This window comes from Microcaecilia unicolor, chromosome 1 (assembly GCF_901765095.1).
Source record: "Microcaecilia unicolor chromosome 1, aMicUni1.1, whole genome shotgun sequence".
NCBI lineage: Eukaryota > Metazoa > Chordata > Amphibia > Gymnophiona > Siphonopidae > Microcaecilia > Microcaecilia unicolor.
Genome location: NC_044031.1, coordinates 462523488 through 462543573, shown reverse-complemented (window position 1 = coordinate 462543573; position 20086 = coordinate 462523488). Strand labels below are relative to the sequence as shown.

Sequence of the window (20086 nt, the reverse complement as noted above, 5' to 3'; positions counted from 1 at the left end):
TTAGCACTTTCATATTTTGTTTTACTGAATATGAGTCTAGCTGCAGTGTTCTGGGCTGTCTGAAGTTTCTTGATTATTTGCTCTTTGCAGCCAGCGTAGAGTGCGTTGCAGTAGTCTAGGTGACTGAGTACCATTGATTGTACCAGGTTACGGAAGATGGTCCTTGGGAAGAAAGGTCTTACTCTTTTTAATTTCCACATTGAGTGGAACATCTTCTTGGTTGTGTTCTTCGCGTGGCTCTCAAGTGTTAGGTGGTAACTCCAAGAATTTTTAAGGTGTCCGAAATTGGAAGATTCAATTTTGGTGTGTTAATGGTGGTGAATTTGTTCGTGTTATGTTGAGAGGTAAATATTAGGCATTGGGTTTTTCTGCATTGAGTTTCAGCTGAAATGCATCCGCCCATGAATGCATGATATGTAAACTTTGGTTGATGTCATTGGAAATTTCCATTAGGTCTTGTTTGAATGGGATGTAGATCGTTACGTCATCTGCGTATATGTATGGGTTGAGGTTTTGATTTGATAGTAGTTTGGCTAAGGGTATCATCATTAAGTTGAATAGAGTCGGTGAGAGGGGGGATCCCTGTGGAACTCCACATTCAGGTGTCCATGTGGCTGATGTGGTCGAATTAGATGTCACTTGGTATGATCGTGTGGTTAGGAACCCCTTGAACCAATTGAGAACGTTGCCTCCAATTCCGAAGTACTCGAGGATGTGTAGTAGTATTCCATGATCAACCATGTCGAAGGCGCTAGACATGTCAAATTGTAGAAGTAGTATGTTCTTGCCAGTTGCAATCATTTGTTTGAATTTAGACATGAGAGTAACTAGTACTGTTTCAGTGCTGTGGTTAGACCAAAATCCTGACTGGGAGTCATGTAGTATTGAGAATTTGTTTAAATAGTTTGTGAGTTGTTTGGTCACCATTCCTTCTGTTAGTTTGGTTATTAAGGGAATAGATGCTACTGGTCTGTAGTTGGTTAGTTCACTAGCACTTTTCTTTACATCTTTGGGTATTGGGGTGAGTAGAATGTTTCCTTTCTCCTTCGGGAATAGTCCATTTTGTAACATATAGTTCAAGTGATTCGTTAGGTCTGTCATAAATTGTTGAGAGGCAAATGCCATAAGATTGTTAGGGCATATGTCTAATTTGCAATGAGATTTGGCAAATCTTTTGAGCGTTTGGGAGATGATATCCTCAGTTAGTGTCTCGAAGTTGGTCCAGGTTCTGTCTGCTGGGTGTACACTAGGGTCTGGATCTAGACAGTCAAGGAGTTCAGTGTGGTCGATGGTACTGACAGGTATCTTAAGTCGCAATTGTACGATTTTCTCTTTGAAGTATCTCACGAGATTGTCTGCTCCTGTTGTATCTTTGCTGTTGGTTGTGACTGGTGTAATATCTAGTAGTTTATTCACGAGTTAGAAGAGTTTATGTATGTCCTTGTATTTGGTCCAATTTCAGTTTTGTAATATAATCTTTTAGTTTGTCTTATGGTATATTTGTATTTTCTTTGAAGTTGTTTCCATGCACGTTCTAACCTTCTAACTTGTGTTTTGAGTTTTTTCAGTTCTTCATTGAACCATGGTGTTGAGTTCTTTCTGTGTGAGGTTCTGGTTTGAGTTGGGGCAATATTGTCTAATGTTGATCTCCCATTCTAGGAGGAATTGGTTTGTATCTGCCTTTATACATTTTTATTTTTTAAAATATTTTATTTATCGTTTTTATACATAGTAAACAAGTATAGACTTGTAAAGAAAAATCCACTATTACAATGAAAACTAAAGATATTATTCATAACACAAATTAAATATTATAGCTTCATTTAAAGTCCACAACAGGAGTCCAAGATTCCTAAATAGGAGAAAACAGGTAATAAACTTTATAAATCAAATTTTGAGATACAGACGAGTTTCTATTCGACTTTACTTAACTAGGAGCTCTCTTAGATGTTAAAAAAGATGACAATTGGTCAGGATCAAAATAAACATATTTCACGGCTTGATAGGAGATTAAACATTTACAAGGATATTTAAGGTAAAAAGTTGCGCCAAGTTGAAGTGTCTCCTGTCTCATCTGTAAAAACTTTTGTTGTCGCCTTTGCGTTTCCCTCGCTAGATCTGGAAAAACATGAGTTCGCAAACCACGAAAGGTTTTTTCTTTATTCTGAAAAAACTTCTTTAAAATCAGATCTTGTCCGAAGGTAACGCTACTGTGGCCAACATAGTAGTTGGTGTTATCTGTTCTGAATCTGACATTTCAAGAAGGGCAGAAATATCCAATGGTTGCGCATTCTGAATATTATTCCTTTGTAAAGGATCCAAACCCTTCACAGGAATATAAAAAACCTGTGAAAAGGGTGGATATCTTTATCTTCTATCTCTAGAATTTCTCTGAGGTAATTTTTTAGCATTTCTCGAGGGGAGATAAGTGGTTGTCGCGGAAAATTTATAAAACGCAGATTATTAGATTTTGAAGTATTTTCCAGCATTTCTGATTTTCTCCTTACATTAACCAAGTCTTTAAGCATTGTTGTTTGCTGTGATTTCAACTCTAAAACATCCTTTTCCTGTTTAGCCAAATCTGCTTTAACTATTTTCACCTCATTCTCAATTTCTGTTACCTTCCCATCTAATATCACAACTTCATTTCTTATTTTCTTCATCTGGGGGCACAAAAACTTCCCCATTTCTGCAATCAACTGCCATAGATTGTCCAATGTCACTTCATCTGGTTTCTGAAAAAGTTTAGCAAATGCAATGCTCTCACTCTCTTCCTGTGAAACATGTTTCTCACCTTCCAATGTCCCTCGTAACTCCTCCTGTGTTTTTCCGGCAGTGTGAGATAATAGGGAAGAAGCTGACAAATCTCCCACGTTCTCCGTTAAGGCTAACACTGCCTCCCGTCCAGTTCCGTCCAGTTCCACCCTGTAAGACTTCGGTATTCAGGGCTAAGGACGCCACCACCGGAGAACTACTTCTCACAGGCTGGGAAGGAGGGGCCCTTGCGTCGGGGCTCAAAGAAACTTCCAGTTGAAGGTTCAGCTCCTGGTCTCCTATCCTGGGCTGTTCCAGCGAACCGCTCACCAACGCTGCTGTAGAAACCTGAGCTTGTTGCAGATAAGATTCAATCAAGCCAGAAGATATCAAAGGTCTTTGCTGCTGGGCTGCAGTAGCAGCAGCTCTGCCCCTTCTCTTCGGCATTACAAGGTAATTAGAGAGTAACAGTAAAATCTGGAGGAGCTCTGAAACACGTCTGTCTCAGTCAGCGGCCATCTTGGAACCCTTTATACATTTTTAGTTGCTAAAATGAGATCGTATTGGATAAAAGCTTGAGATACACTGGTGTAGAGACCTCCAAAGTTCTACCTTGCTTGGATGGCACAGACCTCTACTGGCTCTACTAGTATATATAGGAGCTCATTTTTAAAATAGGAAATCGTCCAAAAAGAGTCATACAGCACCATTTGTTTAATTACTCAGTAAATCCAAAAAGTGGAAACAGACTGAAACTCTAAAGCTGTGATTAACCAAACAGTATAATGGAACACATCCTTGCAATATATCTAGCTGCAAGCTAAGCCAAAACATTTCACAGGACCCCACAGTCATTCACAAAGGAAAAACATTCAACATAAAGGAATCCTTTACATGCTCATCTTCCAATGTGGTACACATCATTCAATGTAAAAAATGTGACGGAGGATGCTATATTGGAGAAACAAGCCAGATGCTAAAGACAAGATTTACATAGACATCACATGAAAAAATGCCAGTGCCAGCCAGGATTCCACTCCTGTGGGGCAGCACTTTACAAAACCAGAACACTGTACCAGTGATTTCATAGTAAGAATCCTGAAATGTAACTTTAAAACAATACAGGAACGTAAGACCTTTGAAGTCAGAATGATTAAATATTTTGACACCCACCAGACATGACTTAACAAAGATCTGGGTTTTCTAACCCATTATAAACCATAAAGTTGTATTGCTCTGTTTGTCACTCTCCTCTCACCTATCCATCCCCATCCTGTTAGACTGTCATTGAAATGCTTTGATGTTCACATGCATATGTCTTGGTCTCTCACCTATCTACCCCCTCCCACCCTGTTAGACTGTCACTGAAATGCTTTGATGTTTCACTAATATATACTGTCATCTACCAACATTTGCTTATTTCCGATCTGACGAAGAAGGGCAACCTTCGAAAGCTAATCAAGAAATGTATTAAGTTATGTCCAATAAAAAAGGTATCATCTTATTTTCTTTTCCATGTTTTATTTTGTTTTACTTCTATTGATTACCTAAATTATGTGGAAACCAAAGCAAGAGCTTTATCAATTGCAGGCCCTTGGCTATGAAATAAGCTTCTGGGTCATCTGCATTTTTGTACCACAGTCGCAATGAAATGTTTGAAGACCAATCTGGTTATTCAAGTTTTCTCTGGTAATTAAATGGCTGTCATACAGTAGATCCATTGCAATATCTTAGAAGAAACTGTTTATTAGTTTTTTGGTAATTGTCTTGTCTTAATGTTATGTTTTTAAAAAATTGCTTTTATGTATGTTTTTATTTTGTAAGCTGGTTAGGGGTCCTTTTACCAAGTGACAGTAAAAGAATCCCTGTGGTGGTGTTGGCATGCAGGTTTGCCATGTGCTGAGGCCCCCTTTTACCACCACCAGTAAAAGGCTTTTTTTTGTTTTAAAGAAGGAAATGGCCATGTGGTAAATTTAACACTTACCACACAGCCATTTTCTGAGGGATTCCTTACCACCACCTATTCAAGAGGTGGTAGGGGCTCCGGTGCTAACTACTGCTGGGCATGCCCCCAGGTACCACTACTTTGTAAAAGGGCCTCTTAGTTTTTTAGACAGGGTATAAATTTTAAAATAAATAAATAAAATGATCATGATGTAAGGAGACATTAAAATGAGAGAGACTATGTAATTATGGTGTCTATAGGCCATCCTATGAAACTACAATTCTAGATATACAAATACTTTAGGATACTCACCTCTAAACAGCAGTGATATTTCAAGGATAAGATCAAAATATTTTTATTTGTGGAAGATGCAAATATCTTTCTAAGGGCCCTGTTTACTAAGCCGTGCTGTAGGTGCACTATCTTTTTAGCGAGCGCTAAACATTAGCATGTGCTAATGGTAGAGACACTCATTATATTCCCATGGGTGTCTCTAGTGTTAGCGTGCACTAAAAACAATGCGTGCCTACAGCATGGCTTAGTAAACAGGGCCATAAGTGCTAAATTGGGATGGATCAAGATCAACAGTTCAAGGAAAGCAAATGGAATACATTAAAGATTAGCTTACCTTGTGTGGCGATATAGTGATTGGGCCTATGATACCCCTGAAATAATAAAACATGTTATTAAAGCCATAAACAATAGAAAATCCAGAACAACCTGACAGAGAATGTTTTACAGTATTATGCCCCTTCACTAAGCCACATAAAAATTCATATTTACCACGGCTTAATGTAGAATTTTATAGTGGACTAATGTAACATTTACCACAGCTACCACTTGGGGCGTTCCCAGGGTTTCTTTAAACAAGTCCCACGTTAACAGTTCCAGAAGGCATGGTACTTTGTTTGGAGGCAACACATAAGCACTTAGCACGTCCTATTTAGGAAGCAGTAAGTACTCCTGCGTTAACTGGGCATTAGAGGGTTAGCATGCGGTATTTGCAGGATGTTATCCCCAAAATGCCTTCTATGCCCATTTTCCACCCATGCCCCACCCTCAACCATCAAAAGCACTTCACATGCAGTTTACCATGCGATAACTACCAAATTATCGCAAAGGGGGATTCTATATTTCGCTTCCAAAAATATCCGCGCAGAAAACATTTCCGCCTAAGCGTATTCTATAATCCTAGATTTAGGCTTGTTATATAGAATACACTTAGTTGATATCCCAGCACTTAAAGCATGATGTCCGTTTATGCCAACAAAAATGTCATAAGTCCCAGTGTGTAGATTTAGGCGCACTGGGCCATGTTCTATAACTACGCATATAAATTACAGAACACCCATGAAACACCCATTACCATGCCCATAACCATGCCTCTTTTTGCTTGCGTGCGTCAGAAGTTAGGCACACAGCATTATAATATTCGCTTAGTGAGTTATGCGTGTAAATTCTAATTATTGCCTACATCAATGCTGATTAGCTTGTTAAAACAATTAAATTATGTGTGCTGTTAAAGAATCTGCTTGGAATTTGGCATGGAACGCGTATATAGAATCCAGGGAGAAAAGTGCATTAAGTGGTTTAGTAAAAGGGCTCTTATGTTTGGTGAATCACATTTCATACACATCTACTCTGTTGTAGCTTGCGCTCATTAACTATTTTTAAAGATTTTTTTTCAGGGGGTATATCAAGGGTGAAGAGTGGGAGTTCCTGCGTTATCCAGCCAGCATGTTAGGATTAGCACATGCTAACTGGATAACAATGGGTTAACACGGGAGCACTTAGCATCTCCTAAATAGGAGGTGGTAAGTTTTCCCGTGTTATTATTATTTTTATTTTTTTGCAGGTGCCACATGCTAGTGGGAGCATTAGCAAACGACCTGCAAAAAAAATAAAATAAAAATTGCCGCAAAAACAGGTGTAAGGGTCTGTAAGTGCTTTTGCTTTGGGCAATTTTCAATGTGTATCTTCATTTTGAAACTGCTGCAAAGTCCATGTGTATAAAGTACCTGCAGAGGCTGCATCTATGTGGACAGGATGAAAATTGCCTTTTAGGGGATAATTTTATATCAGCACACCTATATTGAAAGTCCAAGAAGATGTCTATTTTACAAAGCCAACTCGGACACCTTTATAGAACGGGTTTCTCAAACCAGTCCCAACAGAACAGATATGCCCTTGCACAATTTACACTTGCATCAAAAAAAGGTGTAAATGTGTGCGAGTGCTCTACAAATGGACCCATGTATTTTATAAAGTATACAAATACATCGCACTGCTAGTGCTACCTCTGTTGTGCCCAAACTATAATCCCTGGAATACCTATGCGCAGACTGCATAAAAGCATGTGCATCTTTTCCATACACCTACTTTCTACATGCGTATGTATTCACACAATAAAACCTTTTTTCTACATACAAAATAGGCTTTACATGAGGAAAGAGCTTTATAAATTGACCCCCCTAAAAGTACTTCACATCACTGCTACATTGCAGCACTCCTTTAACAATGTGATCCTACAGTTAAGCACAGGACTTAATTCTACCAATATCTTTAAGAGGTAAATCATTGCTCTTGAATGGTACATTCTCATGGTTATTGTTAGAAGATTCCACCAGTTTTTTCCAGCACTGGGAAATCAATGGGCCTGTCAACTCAGCCATCCTAAATTCTTCCACTGAAAAGTATTACAGAGAGAACCATGGTTCAGTAACTCTGCTACATTTCTCAGTTTTCTAAGCAACAACTGTTTTGACATCCTGAACATCATTTCTCCTGAACCAGGTTAGTGTTAAAATAGGTCTGCAGGTGTCTTTCTTTAACAGACTGAATTCCTCTTGATTTTCAATTCTACTTTTGATTTCATTCTTTCAAGCAAAAACAAGCTGCCTCTTAAAGAATGTATTCTAATGTAAAACATAAAAGTAGCATGATGCAGAATGAACAAAGGAACATCCTTCAATAATTAAGCGGGCTACATTTTTAATGAAATGTCTTGCTTGCATAAGAAACACTGGTTAACAGCTGTAGAGTACTTTGAAGGGGACTTAAAAGTGTGGTGATGACAAGAGACTGCAAATCACTACATTAGAATTACAGAGGGGTTTTTTTTTTCTGCATTAATATGCAAACAGCTCTCATTTTAAAAGTGGAAATATGCCAAACTGTTGACAAGAAATAAAAATAATGTTTACTCTGTCCATTTGAGCAGCAAGAGGCAAAAACCAGCAGGATAATGTCCCCATCACCATAACAGCCAGCTCTGTGGGTTCAATTGCTTCATGAACACCCCCAGTACTGAACAAACTTTTTCACTTTATTCAAGGAGGGGTAAGTTGTGTTGGGTTTAGTATCCCCAATTACCTTGACAAGTTGGCGCCTATGCCTGTCACAGGTTTCCTTCCTAGCTATGGCAAAATATTTTCTCTTCATTTAGGGGCCCTTTTACTAAAGGCTTGCCGTGTGGCAACCCAGAACTACCACCGGCCCAATGCGGCCGCTGGTAGTAGTTCTGTCTCCAGCATGCGCCAATTCTGGCGCTGCTGAATTTTTACAAAAAATATACCGCAGGGGGTTACCGCCGGACTACACAGGAGAGCCCTTACTGCCACCTCAATGGGTGGCGGTAAGTGCTCCCCCCTCTACGGCCACATGGTACGTACAAACTTACTATGTAGCCATGCGGTTTTTCAGGCTTTTTACCCAATGCGGTAAAAGGGGGCCTGGCATGCAGCAAAATCAGAAACTATTATGTATATTTGCTTTAAAAAGTTGGTATTGCTTGTACATATATTAAAGGTCATTTCTTGTGTATTTCTAAATATAGGCCTCATAAGCCAAGGGTACCAACTCTGTGGACACACCTACATTGGCTTTCATCACAGGCCAACCACCACCTCCGAAAAACCTGCAGAGTGAAACAACTCTATATCTAGAGAAAAACAGTCTGCAGTACAAAAACAGAGGGTATAATAGTGACAAATCAGTTATCCAAAAGTACAAGCAATGCCTATAACATGCTTAATCAACATCTTATTTATATACTCGGAAGAATAATTATCAAAAGAGTCAAAACTATACTGACGGGAGAATATTTGTCCAAAGCATAACAAAAAACTACTCCAAAAAAATGAAGAAGTACTTAACTTCATCCAAAGAAAGAACGTAACACGCTTTCCACGGACCACTTCCAGTTTGGTGCAACATCAATAATATGTAAATCTGTTCATAACTTTTTAGAGCAAATATACGTAATAGTTTCTTATTTTATTGCTCTAAGCAGATTTTGAAACTTTTTTGATAATGCAGCAAAATCAGCCGTCGCCGCTACCGCAGGGCCCTTTTACCGCAGTTTGGTAAAAGTACCCTTTAGAGAGGAAGTTATCAATGTGGGCTACTGTTATCAATGTGGGCTACTGTTAAGTTAAGTCAGGTTACTTTACCAAAAGTTAGGTTAGTTTAGCACAGAATCTCATTGTATAAAATGGGACCCTGTGCTAAAATAACTGGACTTAACTGTAGTCCACACCGATAACTTTCCCCCATAATCTTTCTGAATCAGGTCACATTCTTTTTAACTGATACCAATCTGGCCAGAACTAAAGAATGTGGAGAACAGTTTCTAAAGGGATTTAGCTAGATAAATTTTGTCCCCTTTCCACCACTGGGTGAAAATTCAGAGCAGCAATATGGCCACACAGGTTCTCCAGGTGGCTATATGTGAAGTACGATTTTGCTTAGGTGTTCAACATGGAAAACGGCATGTCCAGGTCAGAATGCTCACATTTTCCTTCTATTTTACAAAAGGCTCTGACAAAGGTGGAGCTTTTTGTAAAATATATTCACATAAATCAGGGAAAACTGCCTTCAGCTACAAAAAATTGTCTTTAATAGTAAAATAAAAATAAAAACAAACAAACAAAAAAAGTCAGAGGGCTCAGCTTAACTAAAAAGAAAGAAAAGACATCAGCAGTCCGTGGATGGAAGGATATGAGATATGACTCAAAACTGAGCACAGATTTGTTAATATTTATCCCCTGTTAAAGTCAGAGGGTAAAATGGTGGCCTTCATTGGGATTTGGACTGTGTTCTAAAGTAACATTTTCTGTATTATTAGAAAGTCATCAGAATTATTTTGATCAATGTACATTGGATATAGATAATAAAGTAATTTGTAAATGCAGTAAATAAACAATATAAAATACCAAAACTTTTGAGGTTTTAGACCAATGAATGAAATTGGAGTCTAGGTAGCAGCAATTACAGTCAACCATATAATGTTAAGTGGTGCGTCAGACTGCTGAAGTCTTTTCCTCCTTTTTAGTTAAGCTGAGCCTTCTCATAGTATTTTTTTTAGCCTTTTGTATAATACATGTAAGGATGTCAGCATGTAAAACAGCAATGATTTTAGAAAAAGAAAAATAAATGTAGAAAAAGAGTGACATCATTCTGCACCTTGCATATTTAAGTGCTGGTATCTATTCATGGGAATGGCAATTCTGCAACTTCCACGTCCAAATACTGGTACTTACATGCATAGTGCCCAATTTCAAAACCTACACGTATTAGTGGCCCCAATTAACTTGTGAAACTGCAAAAGAATTTTTTTTCAACTTTTGAAGCAAAAATAATAATAAAATAAAATAATGAAAATTACACATTTAGATCCCTTGCCAAAATGAGCTCTTTTATGAAACATATAGAGGTACCTTGGAGCTAGTGCAAAACGTATGGAGAAATGTTTTAAAATATACATGTATTCCCATTCCTGGCCAGACTATGATCAAACAACCAAAAGGAAATCCTCCCGTCAAATCAAACAAGAAAAAAGGGGATAGAAGGCGCCAATAGCCACAAGACAGGATGTAAAGACAGGCTCACTTTATTCACAAATTGTCAATCTTCATCACAAAAAGGGGGTCAGTCTTCCTCACAAAGAAGGCAGTGTACAGAAGGTACTCCAAATAATACAAATGACCCAATACTGCAGTATTGCAGCAAAAATTATAGCCTTCCTCAGGGGTCCTTAAAACATGCTCCTTGAAATTACTGCTGGCTAGCCTAGACATGTAAACAGGGGCTTACTGAAATTGCTACATACTCATGTAGCCAATCTGTGTAGATAAATGCCCCTATTTACATGTGCAGATGCTTCTAAAATGACCTTTACATCTCAGAGGTGTGTTTTCTTTATTTGGGAGGAGTAAAAGAAGCGCATAAACTTGAATTTTCAAACATACACGCATGGTTTCTCTCATGTAATCCAGAGGGCAAACATTATAGGGACTTCTCTAACCCATGTATTTCATATCAAATTTTCAAAAGGAAAATGCCCCATCTTCTCTATTAAAATTAACTATAAAATATGTGATTAAAACAGTACCCAAGATGAAAACTGGTCCACTCTCTGAGACACTAGGCTGAGTTAGAAATCTTTTTCTAGACTCTTTCTCTTCAGTTTTATTTAATTGTTTACTTTTAATGTGATCGCTTATACCTACATCGACATAATTTCCGTTGATGTAATCGGAGTTTGATTCTCCTTCTAAGGGTTGTAGCCTCACTCGAGAATGATCATCTGAAACACAAACAAAAAAAAATTGCTTGCTATTAATTATACAATGAGCAATCAAGACTGAGGCCCAGATGCATCAACCAAACGTAAAAAAAGCAAAAACATAAAAGCTGTTACCGAATTTAAAAAAACGAACAATGCAGCAAAAATACAAGTCGCACATGTTCGGTGCGGTATTTGAAAGTACAATGCATCAATCTGGTGGAATCCCTGTCGGTAATCGGCCCCTAAAGCACGTGCAGAGCATCCAAGCGTAATGCTGGCTGCTCTGTACATGCCACAAACGTAAAAAAAACAAAAAAACAAAACAAAACACAAACATGTGGATCGGGAGGGGGCAAAGGCGCTCGTCAGGAGCGTCCTGTATGGACGACCTTGCCCCCCCACCCATGGTCGCTGCTGCTGCTCCCCGCTTCCTCCCCAGCATTAAATAAAAACACAAAACAAAACTCAAAGCTTTAGGAGCCCTGGCCCCCCTCCCTTCCTGTCTCTAAACTCTTTCTCCACACATCTCCGCCTCCCTCCACCCCGTGCCCCGCCCCCACCCCCTGAGGTCGTCGCCGTCGCTCCCCCCTCCACTGGGTCCCCCCCCCCCGCATTACCGGGCCCGTGCAGCGCCTCTCACCTCTGTATGAAGGCGCTGCACGGGCAAAAAGACCATCAGATCGCTGCAGTCTTCAGAACGTCTCTCTCCTTCATCTTCCCTGACCTGGGCATGGTCAGAGAAAGAGAGAGACGTCCTGAAGACTGCAGCGATCTGATGGTCATCTTGCCCGTGCAGTGCCTTCATACAGAGGTGAGAGGCGCTGCACGGGCCCGGTAATGCGGGGGGGGGGGGGGGGGAGGGACGACCCGGTGGAGGGGGGGAGAGCGACGGCGATGACCTCAGGGTGGCGGGGGCGGGGCACAGGGCAGACGGAGGTGGAGCTGTGTGGAGAAAGAGTTTAGAGACAGGAAGGGAGGGGGGCCAGGGCTCCTAAAGCTTTGAGTTTTCTTTTGTGTTTTTATTTAATGCTGGGGAGGAAGCGGGGAGCAGCAGCGGCGACCATGGGCGGGGGGTGGGGGGCAAGGCCGTCCATAAAGGACGCTCCTGACGAGCACCTTTGCCCCCTCCTGAACCTTTTTTTTTTTCACTTTTATAGTGATGCAGGGGGAGCGGGGAGCAGCAGCGACCTTGGGCGTCAATAAAAGACGCCCCTGACGTGCGTTTTCGCCCCCTCGCTTTTTTTTTTGATTTTTACACTAAAGTTTTTAGTCGGATAGCCCTAACGACAGGTACAGACCTGTTGTTAGCTTTCCGGCAGTTTTCCTGCGTTAGGGTAGTCGGAAAACTTTAATGCATCTCATTTCAATGGGGTTTCTACACAATTTGCTCATCTGCATTCCATTTTCGTTTTCTGCTACCGTGGTCGGAAAATGGCCTTTAATGCATGCCACGGTTCAAAAATTCTTCGTTAAAGGGTTGTTAAAGGGTCATTAAAGTTTAGTGCATCTGGCTCTGAATCTGAGGGACATATACAAACAACAAAAAGCAAAGATATGAACAGATCTTTCTAGACTGCTGTTTCTCCATCAGCTGTTACATCTCACAGATCTTCAACATGTTTCTCATAGGTCTCATTGCATAAAATGAGACCTGTACTAAAATAGCACAAGTTGGGGTAACCCCCCCCCTTAACAGTAGCACACGTTTGTTTATTTATTTATTAGGATTTATTTTACCATCTATTTGAAGAAATTCACCCAAGGTGGTTTACAACAAGATCAATCTGAACATAAGCAATAGACAATATCACATGTTGATAATGGAGGTCGATCAAATTTCAGTTTTGGTTATGATGCTGAAACAGGGCCAAAATCCTTTTTTGCCCAGTTTTGGTTTCAGCTGAAAGGTTATTTTAATTGTCGGCCATGTTTTTGGTTTTGGCCAAAAATGGCCATGCGTTTTTGGTGAAAGCTAACAAGTGCCCCCACCCCCACCCATAGGCCCTCCTGGGCCTATATTACAATCCCTGGTGGTCTAGAGGTGAAGTTGGGCAGGAGCAATCCCCAGTTACTTCTGCTCATTCTGGCTCTGGTCTCAAAATGGCTGCTGTAACTGGGGCATCACTCCTGCCCTGACTATACTACTAGACCACCGGGGATCATAACATAGTCCGGGGGAGGGGGATTACTCTTTGTATTCTTTTTTTGGTTTCTTTTGTACTGAGATTGTAAGTAATGTAGTTATGATCTTGAACAATAGTTTATATGGTAAAGAGAGTGCACCAAATTAATGCTTTTGATACAAAACTTTAGCAGGAATTTAAGGGCTCCTTTGACAAAGCTGTGGTAGTGTTTCCTGCATGACAAATGCGATGAAGCCTGTAGAAATTGAATGGGCTTTGTTGCATTTGCTGTACCAGGAATCACTACCACAGCTTTGTAAAAGAAGCCCTAAGTCTATAAATTTGTGATAGACGTGAAAATATCACACCTGTTTTGACGGCATTACATTGGTTGCCAATAGAATTTCGGATACGTTACAAGATTACATTGTTGGTGTTTAATGTTGTGATTAATAAGAGTTCTCCAGTTGTATCATCTACTCTACATTTACATCAACCCTCATGTACTTTGTGGTCAGGAGCTGCTTATTTGTTGGATGTGCCTTCTTTTCGTGTGATATATCTTGAAGAGAATTGATTGTCAATATTCTATGTAATGGGACCCAAAATGTGGAATGATTTACCATTGAATATCCACTCTATAGGATATGAAAGATCTTAAAGTTTCCATACAAACTTTTTTATTTGATCAAGCTTTCAGTCTGCACGTGTGACTTTTATGAGCTGATATAGTGAATCATAAGTTATGAATCTATTGATTATTATATTGTATATTTTGTTTTGTATTACTATTTGATATCAGATTGTGAATGTTGAGTTGTAATCCACCTAGAATCCTAAAGGTAGTGCAGAATAGAAATTTAGAAAATAAATAAATAAATAAATAAATAAATAAATAAATAAATAAATAAAATAAATAAATAAGCAAGCTTCTTATGAATTAGCCTCTCTGTGGAGTCATGATGCCAGTGGTTCAAAGTCAGCCATTTTAAAAGCACCATGGCTTTTAATTTCAGTTTCTATTAGCTGCAGTCCATGAGTGTGAAGGGTATTTTGCTTGGAGGTAAAATAAAGTCTGTCATTATTTAAATTATTATATTCTGGCTTGGATGCTGTGGGTTTAGAAGAAGGTTGCCGACTGCAAGCATTGATAATCCCCAGCACAGCAGCCCTCATTGGTTCACATTCACATAACCAAACTTGAGTTTTCAGTTTTGACTGAACTAGGTGATGAGTTTCAGCTGGAGTTTTGGTTTCAGCCGAAAGCTTTCAGACAGTTTCAATCGGCCTCTAGTTGATAACTTCTCCCCTAAATCTATCTTGCACATACCATGGAAAGTAGGGGTGTGCATGGAAAAACATTTTTTTCCAGTTTCTTGATATTTTTTTGGTTCATTTCAAGCATTTAGTCAATACAAATTATTAACACTTATTGGACCTTTTTAATATGTGTGACTCATATATTCATTCACAGCTTAACACATTTTAAATTGATTTTGCCCAAGCTAAACTTTTAAAGGTACACTATTAAGAATGGACTTATAGGAGTGTTTATCTGAGATCTCACCTTTGCTGGTCTTGGCCTATACAGCCATTGTTATAACAATATGGATTTTACAGCTTGTGGCCTGTACACATCAGTAACCATCAGAAACCAGCTTGGTTACAAAGGAGAATTACTGCTGAGCATACCATGATGACTTCATCTAAGGACATATTCTTTGTTGCAAACTAGCCCAGTTATCTCCTGGGAAGATTGGAGGAGATCGACACACATGGCTCCAGGAGTATGGGATCAGACAGGGAGGTTTGCATGCCATCGATAACAGTTTCATGGCTACAACAAAGGCTCTCTTCATGACCATGAAGCTGGCTGGACATTATTACACCATCTGTGATTGGTCCACAAGTATCATCTGACCCACAGTTGCCAAAAAGTTGGACGGAGGAAGAGGAAGAGAGAAGAGGGAGGACCAGAAGACTGGCTCGGAAAGAGCAAGAGATTGATTTCCTAAACACCAGTGAACTGCATACCTTGTAATAAACTGACATGGTTAGCTCAGCTACAATATACGGCCTTACCTAATGACTGTGTCATCTGCATCCAGGATACAGATCTCGGACTTATTCCTGGACTGAGAGACTCGCTGAGGCTTCAGCTTGAGTCTCAGAGGAGGAATCCACTTCTTTACCATTGGAAGTCTGCCACAGATGGCAAGGTGAGATAACAGGATATACTACCTATGGTCATGGGGATAATTAGTCCTTGGCTTTTGTCTGAGACAGATGGGTTTTATGTCATGACTTATGGTCTGTGAATTTAGCTGCTGTGTATTTTGCATAAGACGTGTGGTGTAAGTTCTCATAATAATAATTAGGATATCAGTATTGTGATTGGTTGCGTAATCACTCATTTACTTAGTTCATTAGGATAATCATATTTCATTATCTATATTTTGGTGATAATCCATTTTTATAGCAAGTTATTTTGTATTTTGCTTGGCATTTTGCTTCAGAACTATTTTTATATATATTTCTTTACGTAATAAATAATATATATTCCATCTGTGGCATTGTTCCTTTTTCAAGCACAGCTAGCTAGCCATTGGGCCAAAGAGGTACGTTTCCCCTATACAAGAGTCAAGAATAATTGCTATTTAGTAGTCTTCTGTCAGCTAAGTTGACATTGTATGTAGTATACTATCCAGCTTATAATCGAAAGAGGAAAATGCCTATATTTTGACCCAAATCGGGAGATGGGCGTTTTTCTCGTAAAGGCACTCAAATCGGTATAATCGAAAGCCGATTTTGGGCGTTTCCAACTGCACTCCGTCGCGGAAACAAATAAAGTTGATGGGGGCGTCTGAGGCGTGTCGGCGCCGGGACTGGGGCATGGTTATCAGCTGAGGAGAGATGGGCGTCTGTAGCTGATAATCGAAAAAAAAGGCGTTTTGACCGCGATTTTGGGTCACTTTTTTTGGACCCTTTTTTCTCACAAACAAGTCCCAAAAAAGTGCCCCAACTGCCCAGATGACCACTGGAGGGAATCGGGGATGACCTCCCCGGACTCCCCCAGTGGTCACTAACCCCCTCCCACAAAAAAAACCCCCCACTTTAAAAACCTTTTTTCCAGCCTGTATGCCAGCCTCAAATGCCGTACCCACCTACCTACATGACAGCAGAATGTGTTCGATCCTGTCACAGCCTTTCCCTGGGTCAGATGTGGCTCTCGGGTGCAGTACAGGGTCACATCAGCATTGCATTGTGGTGGGTGTAGGGTATTGTGATAGCTTGTGTTACAGTCTCACGATGTTGGTAGTTGGTAGGCTCTACTCCCATGGTGCTTTTCCCCCTGCCTACTGGGTCAGAGTGTGCCCTGTTGTGTTTACTGTTGTAGTCCATTATCGCTAAAAAAAACAAACGCCCAGCTCAAAAACATCCATTTTTTCGAAAATTCGGTTCGGCCCGCCCCTTCACGGACCCGTTCTTGGAGATAAACGCTCATGGAGATAGGCGTTTGCATTCGATTATACCCCTCCACGTCATACTTTGTATTGTTATTTGCCTTTTTTTTTTTATTTGTACCCTGTGCTTTCCCACTCATGGCAGGCTCAATGCGGCTTAGGTACTTATTTGTACCTGGGGCAATACAGGGTTAAGTGACTTGCCCAGTCAGAATCACAAGGAGCTGCCTGTGCCTGCAGTGGGAATCAAACTCAGTTCCCCAGGACCAAAGTCCACCACTCTAACCACTAGGCCACTCCTCCACTCTGCTTTTTACTGCTGTAATTGTCTATTGCTTATGTTTGATTTATTCTTACTGTACACCGCCTTGATTGAATTCTTTCAAAAAGGTGGTAAATAAATCCTAATAAAATAAATAAATAAATATTACAGCTTATTATATGAAAGTGAAATATTTAGAATTTTCCTCATAGACATTAATTAGGGGAAACACCTTCATATGCCTGGTCCACCTTATATTGCATACAAGCTCTCTGTATTAAAACTGTAAACATTCAATAACATGAGAACAGTTTTCCTATGTATTCATTTACTTAATAGTGAATCAGTTTCAACCTGCTGCATGGCAAAATTAAATTTACGGAATTCTATAGCTTTAAGAACACCATATTTTGTGTTAATATTGATTGTCACATAAACTAGGTACAAATCAACAAGCTCTAAAAGCAGCCATAACAAGATACTCCAGAGCAAAGAAGCCATTACAGATGTTTTACCCTAAAGGATTTTCATTACATAATGAGAAAGCTAAAAGAAGCGTTTCTCTCCTGATGAAATACAGGGCTCTTTTACAAGAGTTATTTGATCAGGAGGGGGTTTCATTCAGCATGATGACAGAGCAGCTAGCATGTGGCTGCAGCCTATTCTTTACACACTAGAGCACCAGAACCCACTTAAATTCAAATCAGGTACCTAATGAATGAAGCTTGCTGCCCTTGCAAACTCATTTCTTCAGAGACAGCCTAGATCTATTCACACAACAAGCAATTGTAAGGCAGTGACATCTCTGGGGATTAGGGAGAGGATTAAAAAAAGTCAGTGTGTTAAAACTTACTAATGCATATTTCTAACAAAGTGGTTCTCGGTCCAGTTCTCAAGGCACGCCCAGCTAATTGGATTTTCCGGATATCAACAATGAATACACATGAGACAGAGTTACATGCAAGGGAGGTAGTGCATGCAAATCTCTGTCATGCATATTCGTTGTGGATATTCTAGAAACCAGACTGGCTGGGTGCATTCTGAGGACTGCATTGAGAAATCCTGTTCTAACATATAAATAGTTTGCTACACACAAATCTCAGAATGGGGAAATGTTTTCACAAAGATTCTGAAAAATAGTGTGTATAAAAGTGTGAGCTCTGTTCATTGAGTAAACTGCTCTTATTCATGCCCTTTTCTTCCACCCTTAGCTTCTGACTGCATACTATCTACCTTTCATCACTTTTTTTTTTATTTGTGAGAAGTCTTTATTTAACTTTCAATCTTTACAAGAGTGCTTAAACAAACGATCTTCACATTATTACATAGAAACCTTAAACATTTTATATGCCCAGTGTTACATTTCACTTCCACCCCATTGTATCCGCACTGTACCGTCATAGACTTCAACAACTTTATTACATTTTATCTATTACTAGGAATAAATGCCCGTTTCTGAGCGCAATGAAACGGGCGCTAGCAAGGGGCCCCCTCCCTCCGAGCTACTTGCCGTGTTTGGTGTTCACGTCGCTGTGTGTGGGTAGGGTTTTGTTTTTTTTTTGTTTGCTGCGCCTCCGTGGCCGTGCCTGTGGCGTTTCGGTTTCGGGCCTCGAGTGTTATAGCTCCGCCCTCGACGTCATGACGTTTTGACGCGAGGGTGGTGCAGACACTCCAGGGCACACCGGATATCTCGGGCGCCTCAACTTCCGTGGAGGCTTCAGAACGTTGGGGTTGCCTTTTATATAGAGAGATTTTCCCCCCTCACAGAAAACATCCCCCCCCAAAGCCCCCTCCTTCTACCTTTCATCACTTTTAACCAGAAACACCTTTCCTTAATCTGTGACTCACATTCCCTTTCTGGTCATATTCAAGTCCAACTTAAAATCCTCCTTTTGGAAGTTTTTTTTTTTAAAATTCTTAATCCCAGGCTCCCCGTGATCACAAGTTTAGGGGCCCTTTTACTAAGCTGTGGTAAAAGAGATCCTGTGCTACTGGCAGTGGCTGTTTTTGCTGCCCGCCAGGGCCCCTTTTACCATAGTGGGTAAAAAGCCAGAAAAAAAGAAATGGTCATGCGGGAAGTTTGCACTAGCCGTGCAGCCATTTCGGAGGGAGCCCTCACCGCCACCCAGTGAGGTGCCGGTAAGGGCTCCTGCGCTAACCCAGCAGTAACCAGGCAGTGTCCAGCACTGCCCCAATTACCAACCAGGTAACCCCCAGCATATTTTTTTTTTTTTTTTTTGTTACATTTGTACCCCGCACTTTCCCACTCATGGCAGTCTCAATGCGGCTTACATGGGGCAATGGAGGGTTAAGTGACTTGCCCAGAGTCACAAGGAGCTGCCTGTGCCTGAAGTGGGAATCGAACTCAGTTCCTCAGGACCAAAGTCCACCACCCTAACCACTAGGCCACTCCTCCACTGTTGCTACTATTTGAGATTCTACATGGAATGTTGCTATTCCACTAGCAGCGTTCCATGTAGAAGTCGGCCCTTGCAGATCACCAATGTGGCCGCGCAGGCTTCTGCGAGTCTGACGTCCTGCACGTACGTGCAGGACGTCAGACTCACAGAAACAGAAGCCTGCGCAGCCTTTTATATGGAATGTTGCTAGTGGAATAGCAACATTCCATGTAGAATCTCCAATAATAGCAACATTCCATGTAGAATTTCCAATAGTATCTATTTTATTTTTGTTACATTTATACCCCGCGCTTTCCCACTCATGGCAGTCTCAATGCGGCTTACATGGGGCATTGGAGGGTTAAGTGACTTGCCCAGAGTCACAAGGAGCTGCCTGTGCCTGAAGTGGGAATCGAACTCAGTTCCTCAATTCCCCAGGACCAAAGTCCACCACCCTAACCACTAGGCCACTCCTCCACTCCATATTATTTTTCAGGAAAATCCACTAGCGCCAGAAATGGCGTGTACTGAGGGGTGGAACTACTGTCAGCACCCGCATAGGGCCTCTTAC

General features: G+C 40.5%; 1 protein-coding gene across 12 annotated transcripts in view; it reads right to left on the bottom strand.

Annotated features, from left to right (window-relative positions):
• The window catches only part of PTPRM (protein tyrosine phosphatase receptor type M), a 1370833-nt gene that overhangs the window by 138413 nt on the left and 1212334 nt on the right, over positions 1–20086 (bottom strand). For all 12 annotated transcript variants that reach the window (XM_030213239.1, XM_030213256.1, XM_030213265.1 and 9 more), the window contains 2 exons: positions 11209–11285; positions 5328–5364 (listed from right to left, as the gene is read on the bottom strand). In XM_030213239.1, the coding sequence (XP_030069099.1) occupies positions 5328–5364; positions 11209–11285 (114 nt within the window). The remainder of the gene's footprint in view (positions 1–5327; positions 5365–11208; positions 11286–20086) is intronic.